The 14,806-nt window shown below is 40.8% G+C and overlaps 1 protein-coding gene across 2 annotated transcripts in view; it reads left to right on the top strand.

Moving 5' to 3' along the window:
- The window catches only part of stxbp5l (syntaxin binding protein 5L), a 583,450-nt gene that overhangs the window by 47,768 nt on the left and 520,876 nt on the right, over window positions 1-14,806 (top strand). For both annotated transcript variants that reach the window (XM_086006840.1, XM_086006841.1), the window contains exon 2: window positions 10,326-10,423. In XM_086006840.1, coding sequence (XP_085862966.1) covers window positions 10,326-10,423 — 98 coding nt within the window. The remainder of the gene's footprint in view (window positions 1-10,325; window positions 10,424-14,806) is intronic.

Below are 14,806 nucleotides of genomic sequence, written 5' to 3' on the forward strand. Positions count from 1 at the left end.
TTGCCTAGGGTCTTTCCCTTCATTGTGTATTCCCTTGCCTTGTTAGACCCCCCAAAGTGCATCACCTCGCACTTTTCCGGGTTAAATTCCATTTGCCACTGTTCCGCCCATCTGACCAACCCATCTATATCGTTCTGCAGACTGAGGCTACCCTCCTCGCTATTTACCACCCTACCAATTTTAGTATCATCCGCGAATTTACTGATCATACCCTTTACATTCATATCCAAGTCATTAATGTAGACCACAAACAGCAAGGGACCCAGCACCGATCCCTGTGGTACCCCACTGGCCACAGGTTTCCAGTCACAAAAACAACCTTCGACCATCACCCTCTGCCTTCTGCCACTAAGCCAGTTTTGTATCCAATGTGCCAAGGCACCCTGGATTCCATGGGCTCTTACCTTCTTGACCAGTCTCCTGTGCGGGACTTTATCGAAGGCCTTACTGAAATCCATGTATACCACATCCACTGCGTTACCCTCATCCACACACCTAGTCACCCCCTCAAAAAATTCAATCAAATTAGTCAGACATGATCTTCCCTTGACAAAGCCATGTTGACTATCCCTGATTAATCCTTGCCTCTCCAAGTGGAGACAAATTTTGTCCCTCAGGATTTTTTCCAGTAATTTTCCTACCACTGATGTTAGGCTCACTGGCCTGTAGTTCCCCGGTTTTTCCCTACTACCCTTCTTGAATAATGGTACTACATTAGCGGTTCTCCAGTCCTCTGGCACATCCCCTGTGGCCAGAGAGGTCCTGAATATATGTGTTAGAGCCCCCGCAATCTCCTCCTTTGCCTCACACAGCAGCCTGGGGTACATTTTCATCCGGGCCTGGGGATTTATCCATTTTTAGGCCAGCTAAAACCGCCAATACCTCCTCCCTCTCGATGTTAATATGTTCGAGCATATCACAGTCCCCCCGCCCTATTTCTATGTCTACATCGTCCTTCTCCATAGTGAAAACAGATGCAAAAAATTCATTTAGAACCCCTCCTACATCTTCCGGCTCCACACACAGATTGCCACTTTTGTCCCTAATGGGCCCTATTTTTTCCCTAGTTATCCTTTTACCCTTAATATACTTATAAAACATCTTCAGATTTTCCTTTATTTTGCTCGCCAGTGTTATTTCATGGCCCCTCCTTGATCTCCTAATTTCTTTTTTAAGTATCCCCCTGCACTTTTTGTACTCCTCTAGGGCTTCCTCCGTCTTTAGCCTTTTGTATCTACCAAAAGCCCTCCTTTTTTTCCTAATCCATTCCCGTATATCCCCTGACATCCACGGTTCCCTGTGGTTTTTGGAACCACTCTTGACATTTATGGGAACATGTTGCCCTTGTATGATCTCAATCTCCCTTCTGAAAGCCTCCCATTGCTCCGATGCGGATTTTCCTACAAGTAGCTGATCCCAGTCCATTTTGGCCAGATCCTGCCTTATCCTATTAAAATCGGCCTTCCCCCAATTTAGAACCTTTATTTCCGGCCCATCCCTGTCCTTTTCCATGACCACCTTAAATCTTACCATATTATGGTCACTATCACCAAAGTGCTCACCTACTAGCACTTTTTCCACTTGGCCGGCCACATTCCCTAGAATTAGGTCCAGTACCGCCCCCTCTCTTGTAGGACTTTCTACATGCTGGCTCAAACATACTACTCAAACATACTACTGTAGAAATTGAGCCCAAAACAATGTACAAGTTGTTTCTCCTATTTTAGAAGTACCATTTTGGTTAAAGTTACTACCTGGCATACTGGTGCATTAGTTGCATTTGTATATTTAGGTGGATACAAAAACATGTATAAATGTGGGACTTTGACACCAGATTTTACGTAAAGTTTGGTTTCACTTTAGTCAGAGGTCTCTGGCAATTTGAAGACTAATTGTTGGAATGTTTTTTGTGTAAGATGCTTCATGTAACAACAGCTGCAGACTTTTTTTTGAACAGGATACCTGGGTAGAGTTTTTCGGCCGAAATCAGCCCAACCAGCATAAAAGATCAATAAATTTCAAGTACAAGTTACATCCAGCGCAAATCGAGCTTCTGCGATATTTTATGCTGGTTTGCAAACATTGTGCTGGAAGCATGGCGAGCTTCCGCTAACTGCACCCATTTGTGGTCCTTCAAATTAAGCTTTTTTTTAGGCATAAGGCACTAGTTGGCACGTTTTAAATAGTTTATAAATATTTAATTTACTGAGAAACTGACTAGTGTATACCAATGAAACTAGTAAATGGTTTTGTATCATTTTTTAAAGTAATTTAAAATCAGGTTACTCACAGGTGGAGAACTAGACACTTATTAAAAATGCTATTTTTTGTGATAAATGCATTTATCCAATAGCATTTAGTGAAGTCTTGTAAATCAGACATGTATTCTTCATGAGCAACAATTTGCTGTCCATGAAGTGTATACCTTGCTTCTCCATCCCCTGAACACGTATTATTCATAAAAAAACACCTTTAGTTCATAGACAATCCAAAGTTAGCTAATAATCATTCTAGATATGGGCACAGATCATTATTCTGCATCCACAATCTTTTTTTCTTGGAGGGAGTGAGGAAATGGAAGAATGACCATGACATTAATTGGATGAACAACCAACCCATGAAAACAGGTGTTGATCAACAGGATCAGTCAGATCAGGTGTAAAACCTGCTACCATGACAATAGTAGACAATACTACCTGGACTGTTCAACACTGAGTGCTGGGTGGTGGGTAAGTAAGCCGGCCACTTCTAGAAAGTGCCAGCGCCTTACGGCGAATGAGTCCTGGAGGAGGTTAGTGGGTCTCTTGATGGAGGAAATGCAATCAAGATGCGGGTGAGCTAATCCTTGAATTAACCGACGTCATCCACAATCTACAAGCCGTGACTGGTAGAGTAGTGCTGCTTCTTCATAAATCTCACTTTAAACCAGCATCATGCACATGAAATATCCAAGGCCATTCTAAATTCAAAACTTCAGTGTCACCCAGTGATTTAACAATGTTGCATTATGTAATGCAATTTCCTTGAGTGCATTTTGTAGAGCAAATTGGTTCTAGAATTCATTTGCTCATCTGACAGATCAGAAAACAGCAAGACTGGCAGGTCCATGGTACAATTGTTTAGATCTTTCTAGTTGTTTGAAGGCCAGTCTGCAGAATTTTGACTGTTGTGTGCAACATCATCAATTGTGACTATGAAGTATTAATATAAAGTTATTTTTAAGTTCTATAGGAAATATATAAATAGATTTAGAAAGAGAAAATACTGTTAAACTTTATTCATTCAATTCTTAAGGAAAAATCTATTATAATTTTGTACATACAGTACTGAACATAGTTACTATTTTATTTCACAGAATAGAGGAAGTCCACATTTCTTGCTGATTTTAAATTAATTGTAGGACTAAGGTTAACTGTACTTCAGTTTTGCTTTGTTTAAAATATGTGCAATTTTTTTTCTATGTTCAAAGGTGCTATATAAATCTAAGTTGGTGGTGCTGTTGCCTATCTGAAATTTGATGTGGTCAGTTGAACATTTTTCGTGCTCCTACTACAAGCTGATTGCCCCATTATCTTCCATACAGAAAAGAAACTTAGAGAATGTTGCAGGTTCTCCCTTCTTTGTTCAGTTCATAGTTTCAGGACTTTTCTAATTGAGGCCTTTTATCTTTTAGGGCCTAGTTTCATTAATACTTTTTATAGAAATTGACTTGGTTTGTCTCATTTGAAACCAATTAATTGTTTTTGACATAACATTTATCATTGTAAACTTTTACTTATACTCATTTTACATTGCAAATTCTGAAGTTTTCAAATATTGAGAACATGGATTGTAATAAAACCTGGTTAGATTGACTTGTAGCACTTTTTTTTTAAATATCAGAAAATTGCAAATGAACTGAAACTTTCCTAATTCACTCTAATCACTCCCTATATTGGTGCTTTTCTCATTAGTATATTAGAATTTGAGCAGTATGCAGTAATAATAACAACTTATATATTTATAAAGCACCTTTAACGTAATAAAACATCCCAAGGCGCTTCACAGGAGCGTTATTAAAGAACAACAACATTTGACACCGAGCCATATAAAGAGATGTTGGGGCAGATGACTAAAAACTTGGCTAAAGAGAGAGGTTTTAAGGAGCGTTTTAAAGGAGGAAAGGGAAGCGGAGAGGCAGAGATTAAAGCACCCTTAGATTTTGAAATGCTATTTTTTGATTGGTATTAAGTGGCTGGTTAAAATCATCTCCCCCTAGGTCCCCAGCCTGTACACCAGACTCTAGGCTGCCGGTTGCTTAAAATGTGCCTGTCATTTAAAATGAGTTCTAGCAGTCTTTCCATAGACCACTGTAGCTGGAGTATTTCACAAAAGGAAAAATTATGGACAGAAATAAAACACCTGTAATTTATGCGTCACTTACTACAGCATTGGGAAAACAATAGATATTATTTCAAGGCAGTAATCTAATAATCCAGTGCCAAATTGTGAATACAGAGTCGATGTAGGTTATAGTCCATAATTGTTATCTGTATCCAAAGGTTAGTGCCTTGAAATTGCTGTTTCTTTTTAAATCCATAAATCAGTTTAATTTCATATGGTAGCTATAATAAAGATGTTAACTGCCATGAGCAGGAGTTGTGGTTATATTGTGCACTAGCATTGGTGTTGTTTGGGGGATAATCAAATCTCCACAAATACATACTTAAATAGAAGCACATAGCTCTGCTCATCAGTCTTCAACTGCCAGTGAAACCTGTAAAGGTAGAAAAGAGCTGATGGGATCCTGTGCCCTTTTTAATCATTAGAAATTTAAACGGCAGTGCAGTAGCCACATGAGCTCTTTTTTTGATTTAAAGATTAAAAATGTTATCTGTATACCTGTCATAATGGTTTGCTGAAGATGTTGACAAACTTCAGTTTAAGCTGCTACAGATGCCCTTTGTTGGCAAGAATCTCTGGTGAGCAAATAGGAAGTTGTTGATGGATTTTAGGAGGTGTTAGAAAAACCTCAAAGCTATACCAGATGTTGGACCAAAGACACTGATCCAGGGGTATGGGATACATGAATTAATGTAAAATGCATCAAAATAAGAATAGCATACTGATGTGTGTTATCTAGAATAATGGGTATGTAGATGGTAGTGATGAAAATAAGAGTTTTGATTAGGCATTTGTTTTAATGTATATTTAAAATATGCAAATAAACATTCTGACTGATTACTTCCTCTGGGTATTCACTAGGGAAGACATGAGCAATGTAACTAACACAGTAAAGTAAGAATTTAGTGCAAAAATTGAATGATCAGATGATTTGAATTGTGGCTTTGAATTAAGAATTAACTGTATTCATCCTTCTAGCACTTTGTTTCTAACCACATATTCATCCAGCTGTTTTCCTGAAAGATGTGAACTGATGCATCATAATTGCCATTGCTAGAGCCAGTTCCAAATATCGCTACTATGTAATGTATGAGGGGTATGTATGGGGGAGTCTTGGTTCCTTTTAATCTCAAGTCTTTGTGAGATGTTTTAATCGTACTCGTGTTCTTTGGTTTAGATCTGGGATCACAGTGCAAGTCAGATAGCATATTAAGCTAAATGACTTGTTTCTGTGCTGTAACATTTCACAACTCTATCTTGCAATGTTCAGTCCTCAGCATTTCAAAAGCTGGATCATGTCTTCTCCGATTTATTACTTTACATTTAAATATGGGCCTGAAACCTGAGTGTGTGTTATATAGGAAAACCTTAAAGCTTGTTTTCATACTTTCTTGCAAAATAAAGACACTACTTCCTGTTAGAAAATGGACCTAAAACCCATTATGACCAGTTATTGCAAATTGGGAAATTTTTTACAGATATGGAAAAATGTGAGTTATATATGGAATAGTTATAGTATTCCATTCACCCTCCCTCCCACCCCACCCCCTAAACAAATATAAAAATGTTTGGAATTTGCACACTTTTTGTGTAATGATTTTGATATGTGTTGAAGCTTGAGACATGAAAAACATTACATTTCAGTTATTGCTATAGATGTTAAATATCTAAATTAAATCTTAGAAGCTAGAAATCGGTTTTTACATTGAGGATTGTTGTGGATACCAATGGATTTTCCCCTCTGCAAAAATGTGGATTTAATTGTTCAGTACCACCATATGAATGGATAGATGTTTGCAGTATGGTTGATGCATTGTGCCACTGATGCAATAGCACTTGTGCCACTGATGCAATAGCACTTGTTATCTTGGCTATCCGTGTGTTCAGGAAAAAATATGTCGGTGAAAACACTCAATTTTGTTTCCCCATTCCCTGTACACTTTTTCTCTTTTATTGGCAGTTTATGCTTTTGTTATTGTACTTGTATAAAATACAGTATCGTGTAGAAAACAGTTGGATTTGACCTACAATCCAGACCCAAACTAATGAGAAGACCCATGTATGTCACTCATTCACTCCCTTTACAATCTTTGCTTTGTATCATAAATACCAAAGGCACTGTACCTGGTTCCTGTCATTGTTTTAAAAAAAAAAACCTGATGGTCAACATGAGTTGACTGCACAGCTCTGCCACTAATGAGGAGCAAAGAGTAGAAAAGCTCTTGAGCACAAGAATATAGTGTAATGGGTATTTGATGTTGTGGATGCAAATTGAACAGAAAATTTTTCACATTTTGATTGTACAACTTGCAAATATAGCATTTTCAGAAATTTGAAGAGGAAGTAACTTGATAAAACGGCAATTAATATTCATTGTTAAGAGGACCATGTGACTCATGCAGGTAAAAGTACATCTGTGAACTGCATTATACTAAAACTATTATGCAAAAAAAGTTCAAAATTCCATGTTTAACCCTGTGGATCCTTACTACATTATTGAACAGCATTTACATTGAAAATGAGGAATGTGAATATCAGTTTGAAGGAACAGAAAGGGTAGACAAGGGTAATGTAGTAGATGTAATATATTTGGATTTTCAAAGGTCCTTTGATAAGGTACTGCATAGTAGACTCATGACTAAGTTCAGAACATGTGGAGTCCGGAAACAAGAAGCAGAATGGATAGCAAGCTGGCTACAAAACAGAAAACCGAGAGTAGGGGCGCGATCTTGCCAGCCCTGGGGAGGTGGGTTTGGAGGCGGGACTGCTGGGAAAATGATAGAATCTGGGGGCGGGTACCCATCCCGCCTCCGTGCCATCTTTCCAGGAGGCGGGAAGGGGATTACAGCCACTTAACTGCCTGTTAACAGGTAGTTAACAGGCAGTTAAAAGGATTATCCCCATTTTGCCACCAGAGGCGCGGGCTTCCCGATGTCAGGAAACCCCGCCAGGGTCACCGAGGCGAGCAGTGGGTCTGCGGGGTGCAAAAGTGCGCTGTGGAGCCGAGTGATGAGTGCAAGTATGGAGAGGTAAGTATGTGAGGTGAGTGGAAAGTGTTAGAAAAAGTTTACTTACCTTTGTTTCTTCCTGCAGGCGTCAACAGTTTGGGATGCGGAGAGTCTCGCATCTTCACGGCAGAGATGACAGATGGCTGCTGCATTTTCCGATGCAACAATCATCTAATTTCTGCGAAAGAAAGAGGTTTGATGAGTCTCGAATACAAGGACTCGTCAAATAACATAGAATGTCAGTGTTTGACAGCTTCATAGAGCTGTCAAACGATGACAATTCAGATGAAACGTCATACGCTGATGTTCTCTGTAACCGGCTTTCCCTTAATTGGCCTGCTGAGCCCGCTGGGCGGGCTTAACAAGGTCAATCAAGGGAAATTAGCGTGGGTTGGCCACAAGTCGATGGAGGCGGGACTGAAACCCGACAAGCTGCAGTTCCGCCTCCAACGCACCCCCATTGGCAAAATCACCTCCTAGGGGTTAAAGGTAGTTACTCAGACTGGCAAAAGGTTGGAAGTGGTATTCCACAAGGATCAGTGCTGGGACCACTGTAGTTCACCATTTCCATAAACGATTTGGACTCAGGAATCGGAAGTGCAATTTCAAAATTTGCGGGTGACACCAAATTGAGGGATGTATTTAATAGAGAAGAGGACTGCAATAAAATACAGGAAGACATTAGTAAACTTGCAGAATGGGCATGTAATTGGCAAATGAACTTCAATATAGATAGGTGTGAGGTGGTACATTTCGGTAGGAAGAATAAGAAAGCCACATACTCCTTGGAAAATAAGTGTCTAAATGGGGTAGAGGAGCAGAGGGATCTGGGGTTATAGATGCATAAATCATTAAAAGTAGCTACACAGGTTAACAAGGCCATTCAAAAAAAGCAAACGGAGCTCTGGGGTTCATTTCTAGAGGGATAGAATTGAAAAGCAGAGAAGTCATGTTAAACTTGTATAGAACCATGGTTAGACCACACTTGGAGTACTGTGAACAGATCTGGTCTCCATATTATAAAAAGAATATAGAGGCACTGGAGGAGGTGCAAAAAGTTTTTTACTAGGATGATACCAGAACTGAGAGATTGAACAGGCTGGAGCGCTTTTCTCTAGAAAATAGAAGACTGAGGGTGACCTGATAGAGGGCTTTAAGATTATGAAAGTGTTTGATAGAGTAGATGTAGAGAAGGTGGGCTGGATTTTCATTTAGGAGGCGGGACTACAACTTTCAGGGTTGTAGTCCCGCTTCCATCGAGTTCTAGCCAACCCATGCGATTTTGACTTGATTGACCTTGTTGAGCCTGCTCAGCAGGCCAATTAAGGGCCACCCAGCAACAAGTGACGTCACAGATTGACATTTCATCTGTCAAGACCTTTTGACAGATGAAATATCAGCGTTTCACAGCTGTTTGAAGCTGTCAAACACTGACAATCTGTACTCTAAGTTAATTCCTTCCTCTCAGGATGATTTAGAGATCTCCCCCGGAACAGAAAGCTGAATGCTGTAATTTTTGACAGATCGTGGCCATTCTGCTTTCTGTGCCGGTGAGATGAGGTACTCCCGAGACCTGAAGGAGGGAAGGCTGTAAAGGTAAGTAAAACTTCTTTAAACACTTTACACACATCAAACACACTTACCTCTTCACTCATGCACCCATCACTCACCTGAACACCAGACATCTCGACCCCTCCAAGCCGTTCATCCTGACGGCCCGCCTCGCTAACTTGGCGTGGTCTGGAGCTGTCGGGAATCCCACATTTCACCAAGGAAAATAGGGATTAGGCTAAAAACTGCCTGTTAACTACCTGTTAACAGGCAGTTAATTGGCACTAATCCCCTTCCCGTCTCGGGAAGGCAGGTCCCAGCGCGGGTCAGGTACCCGCCTCCTTTGAAACTGGCATGGAGGCGGGTTGGGGGCAGGATGGGTTCGTGCCCCCCGATTTCGGGATTTTAACCCCCCACACGCCTCCAATCCCGCCTCCACGGCCCAATAAAAATCCTGCCCGATGTGTCCACTTGCAGGGCAGACCAGAACTAGAGGCCATAAATATAAGATAGTCACTAATAAATCCAATAGAAATTTCAGGAAAAACTTCTTTGCCAGAGACTGGTTAGAATGTGGAATTTGCAGAAGGAGTAGTTGAAGCAACTAACATTGATGCATTTAAGGGGAAGCTAGATAAACACGAGGGAGAAATATGTTGATGGGATTAGATGAAGAAGGATGGGAGGAGGCTCGTGTGGAGCATTAACACTGGCATGGACCAGTTGTGCCGAATGACCTGTTTCTGTGCTGTAAATACTATGTAATACTAAGTTTATTTATTTATTTATTGAAATTTGACATTCAATATGTTTCTTTTTTTTTCTTTATTCATTCACGGGATGTGGGCGTCGCTGACAAGGCCTGCATTTATTGCCCATCCCTAATTGCCCTTAACTGAGTGGCTTGCTAGGCCATTTCAGAGTGCTGTTAAGAGTCACCCACATTGCTGTGGGTCTGGAGTGACATACAGGCCAGACCGGGTAAGGATGGCAAATTTCCTTCCCTAAAGTAGATTAGTGAACCAGATGTTTTTTTTACGACAATCTGGTAGTTACATGGTCACCATTACTGATACTAGCTTTTTATTCCAGATTTATTTATTAACTGAATTTAAATTCCACAGCTGCCATGGTGGGATTTAGACTCATGTCTCTGGATCATTGGTCCAGGCCTCTGGATTACTAGTCCAGTAACATAACCACTATGCTACCGTTCCCTTGTTTCATGCCACATGAATGGATTTTTGAAAAAGTAGAAATGTATAGATTTAAATGCAGGTTTATGTCAGTCAAGATAGTTTTTATGTATAATTTTACCTTTGTGAAAGATGTTTACAAGGTCAGTTTTTAATGATTCCTTTGGTCCCATCTCTTATTTTGCAGACGGTGCGTCATGGCTTCCCCTGTCAACCGACTGCCTTAGCTTTTGATCCAGTGCAAAAAATCCTGGCCATTGGGTGCCGCACAGGAGCTCTACGAATGTATCCTTTTTTAAGAATTATTTTTTTGACTAGTTCACAAGAAGGTTTGTAACAGTGGACACTTGCATCTTCCCATCTACTGGTCATATTGCTTTCTTCTCCATTGAACCTGGATTGTTTGCACAGCAGTCATGGATAATATACAGCTTCGTCTCATTATGGTAAGTGTGTTTACCTGCAGCTTGTTCCATACTTAAATATTATTCAGATGAGTCTAGTCTGGCAGTGTTATGCTTATGTGACTAGGATTGTGTTGGAAAGTAATGATGTAATTCAATTTGGATCAGCTGCAGATGTAGGGGTAGAGTATTTGCTTCCTTTTATCCCATTTCTCTTGCTGGTATTGTGGTTTGCAATTCATTTACACACATGGTACAAAGAGAAACAGCTCAGTTCTCTGTCAGCAAATCTGCCTGTAATGTTTTTACCATTTTTCTGAACTGATAGGATGATCTCAGAGTTGAAATTGCCATCTATTGTTTTCAGTTTCCATTTCATTCTGGTGTTGCTGTATGTACAGTTTGCTACATGCATTCCAGCCATTTTAAGATTGAAGAGCCGTTGCAGCTTTCAGAATAAATTTCTGCTATGCACAGATTCTTTGATACAAATATATTTCTCACTTATTTCCACGAGATTGAGATGAAACAATTTTGTTCAAATGGAATAATTATTAGAGGATTGTTTTTTGAATAAAAACTTAGTTATAATCACATCTAGTGCAAGATTTTTGTTTCTTTATTTCAATAGGGATGTATGTGGTAGGGTACCTCAGTTCATGTGCTCTTAATGTGATCAAACTGCAGGAAAACGGAAATGCTCTGAATCTCGGTTCTAGTGGCGATACAAGATGGCAGACCTAATGAATAGAGAGATGGATACAGTCTCTTTTTGTACTTTAGGACAAAAGTAAATACAATTTAAGAAGAAAAAATTATTAGTTGTAGAATTGTATATTTATCTTTTTTAAATTAAGGTGCCACATTATTGAAGAGAACTAGTATATTGGGGAATTACTTCTTTATATTTTCTCTGTTTTTTGTCTCTTTTTATCATTGTATCAGGTGTTAGCCTGGCAATCTGCTTTCAGGTTTTAGCCAATGCAGATTTTGAGTTAACTCGAAGGAATGTCTTAGAATGATCTTAACTGATTTGACCTTGAATTTTGCCCTTTTTCTATAGCCTGTTCCATTATTGGGGATTTATGTGGGTTACTGTGTGTCTCATTAAGGATCTTGTGAGAAGATCACTTCTTTGAGCAAACATTATAGAAATTTAGGAAAGGTCAGACCAACTTCACCATACTGATGTCTTGGTATCAAAAAATTGTACGTAGTTCACCCTGCATACACCAAATACAAGGAAATATGTACACAGTACTCAGGAAAAAAAACTTGATTTTGTTCCTTCACCATCAGAAATATTGATCAATGACCAGGTTTATAACAAATGTGCGCATAAGTGGTTTGAAGTGCGATGTAGAGGCAGTCAAGAAAAATATGTTCAATAGTTCACAGTTTCATTGAAAATGACAGAATTATTTATTTCAGAGTTCTATGTAACAGGATACTCCAATCAAGCTGTTCATTCTGGAATGTATCCCTTGAATGAGGTGGACTAAATAACTCACGAGTGGCACAGAGTTCAGAAGATCCTACTTGCAAATGGAATCAATTCCAGATTTAGTATGTGTGGTGATATAAAACCTATTAAAAAAGGCACTTTATTCCTATAATAAAAACAGAGAAAATTCTGGAAACATGCAGCAGGTTAGGCAGTATCTGTGGAGAAAGGATGGTAAGGTTAACGAGCTCGATATTAACCTCCCCACGATGGGTGGGAGAGGGTCGGGGTGCATTACCAGTGGCTGTGAAAGCCGCCACCGCCACTCTCAATTTTTGTTCCTTCCAGGGCTCTACCGGAGTCATAGCGAGTGATTTGCAGTTGGCTACAAATAAATGCATAAGGCAGGTGACTAATGGATTGTTTGCCAGGGCTGTAGGTATGTAAACTTTCTCTGTGATACAATAGTCAGATTGAGCAGACACTAGGATTCGCGTCTCTGGCTGGCTTCCCACAGGTGCAGGGTGCCATCTACTGTTGCACACATTTGAGCACCTGTAGATCAACCAAGATCAACACAAGCGATCAATGTTCAGCTGGTCTGCAACCACAAGAAAAGTTTCATGCAGGCCTGTGCCAGATTCCCTGGGAGCCATGATGCTTTCATACTGCGGCAGTCCAACATCCTAACCCGTTTGGACCTGGAGCCAGCCTTAAAGGGTGACTGACAGGCAACAAAGGATACCCCCTTCAAATCTGCCTGAGACAACTCTGAGGAACCCCACCAATGAACACCAGGAGTGCTATAATGTGAGCCATATTTTTTTACCAGATATGTCATTGAACAAACCATCGGCATGCTCAAGTTGCGCTTCAGGTACCTGGACAGATGTGGAGGTGCCCTTCAATACTCACCAGCGAGAATCGCTAGGATAATCGTCGTGTACTGTGTTCTGCACAACAGAGCGCAGCAGCGAGGACTAAAGGTTGCAGGAGGAACAAGCCGCTCAGCTCTCCGCATCTGATGAGAATTCCAATGAAGAGGAAGATGGGGTGGCCAACGCTACATCAGCTGACCACAATGCTGCTCGGGATGCCAGGGATGTCCTAATAGCTCAAAGGTTCAGTTATTCACTCACTGGACCAAGTAACACCCCCCCCCCCCACCCACATTTACACGAGCAGTCCTTTTACCAACCACCCACTCGTTGCACATGTACCAATTGGTCTCAGTCAATTCATGTCTTTCACATTCAGCACCAAACAACTGAAAACCCAAGTTGGCACTTGACATGCCAGAATGGGGAATATGGGAAAATGGTGCCAAGTAATAAATTAAAGATATTAACACATTTTCAGATACACCCATGTACATAACTTCATTAAGCTGCAGCTTTTAATTTTCCTTCCCTGGCACTGCTACATGGTGCAATCCCTGTGCCTTTAGCAGCGGTAGTAGCAGGCTGCTCCATGCCTTACTCTGCCTTCTGAGGTGCTCGAGGCCAACGGTCTCTGGGTGTTGAGGCCCGTGAGGGCCCTGCCAAAAACTGGAGCAGGAGTGTGACATATTAGATGAAATAAACAGTGAGAGAGGAAGTATTAAGGGGTTTAGCAGCTTTAAAAGTGGATAAATCCCCAGGCCTGGATAAAATGTATCCTAGGCTGTTAAGCGAAGCAAAAGAGGAAATAGCAGAGGCCCTGACCATCATTTTCCAATCCTCTCTGGCTTCAGGCATGGTGACGGAGGACTGGAGGACTGCTAATGTGGTACCCTTGTTTAAAAAGGGAGAAAAGGATAGACTGAATAATTACAAGCCAGTCAGGCTAACCTCAGTGGTGGGAAAATTATTGGAAAGAATTCTGAAGGACAGGATAAATGTTAATTTAGAAAGACACGGATTAATCAAGGATAGTCAGCATGGATTTGTTAAGGGAAGGTCATGTCTGACAAAATTGATTGAATTTTTTGAGGAGGTAACAAGGAGGGTAGACGAGGGTAGTGCGTTTGATGTAGTGTATATGGACTTTAGCAAGGCTTTTGATAAGGTTCCACATTGCAGACTGGTCACGAAGTTAAAAGCCCATGGGATCCAAGGCAAAGTGTCAAGTTGGATTCAAAACTGGTTCGGAGGCAGGAAGCGGAGGGTGTTTTTGTGACTGGAAGGCTGTTTCCAGTGGGGTTCCGCAGGGCTCAGTACTAGGTCCCTTGCTTTTTGTGGTATAGAAACATAGGAGCAGGAGTAGGCCATTCGGCCCCTCGAGCCTGCTCCGCCATTCAATGAGATCATGGCTGATCATCCAAACTCAGTACCCTGTCCCTGCCTTCTCCCCATATCCCTTGACCCCTTTAGCCTTAAGAAATATATCTAACTCCTTCTTGAATATATTTAATGAATTGGCCTCAACTGCCTTCTGTGGTAGAGAATTCCACAGGTTCACCACTCTCTGGGTGAAGAAATTCCTCCTCATCTCTGTCCTAAATGGCTTACCCCTTATCCTTAGGCTGTGACCCCTGGTTCTGGACTCCCCTGCCATCGGGAACATCCTTCCTGCATCTAGTCTGTCTAGTCCTGTTAGAATTTTATAAGTTTCAATGAGATCCCCTCTCATTCTTCTAAACTCCAGCGAGTATAAGCCCAATCGACCCAATGTCTCCTCATATGTCATTCCTGCCATCCCAGGTATCAGTCTGGTGAATCTTAGCTGCACTCCCTCCATGGCAAGAACATCCTTCCTCAGATAAGGCGACCAAAACTGCACACAATACTCAAGGTGTGGTCTCACCAAGGCCATATATCAATGATCTAGACTTGAATATAG

The sequence above is a fragment of the Somniosus microcephalus genome, chromosome 14 (genome assembly GCF_052327205.1).
Source record: "Somniosus microcephalus isolate GS21.2 chromosome 14, FLI_Smic_1.0, whole genome shotgun sequence".
In the NCBI taxonomy this organism is placed as follows: domain Eukaryota; kingdom Metazoa; phylum Chordata; class Chondrichthyes; order Squaliformes; family Somniosidae; genus Somniosus; species Somniosus microcephalus.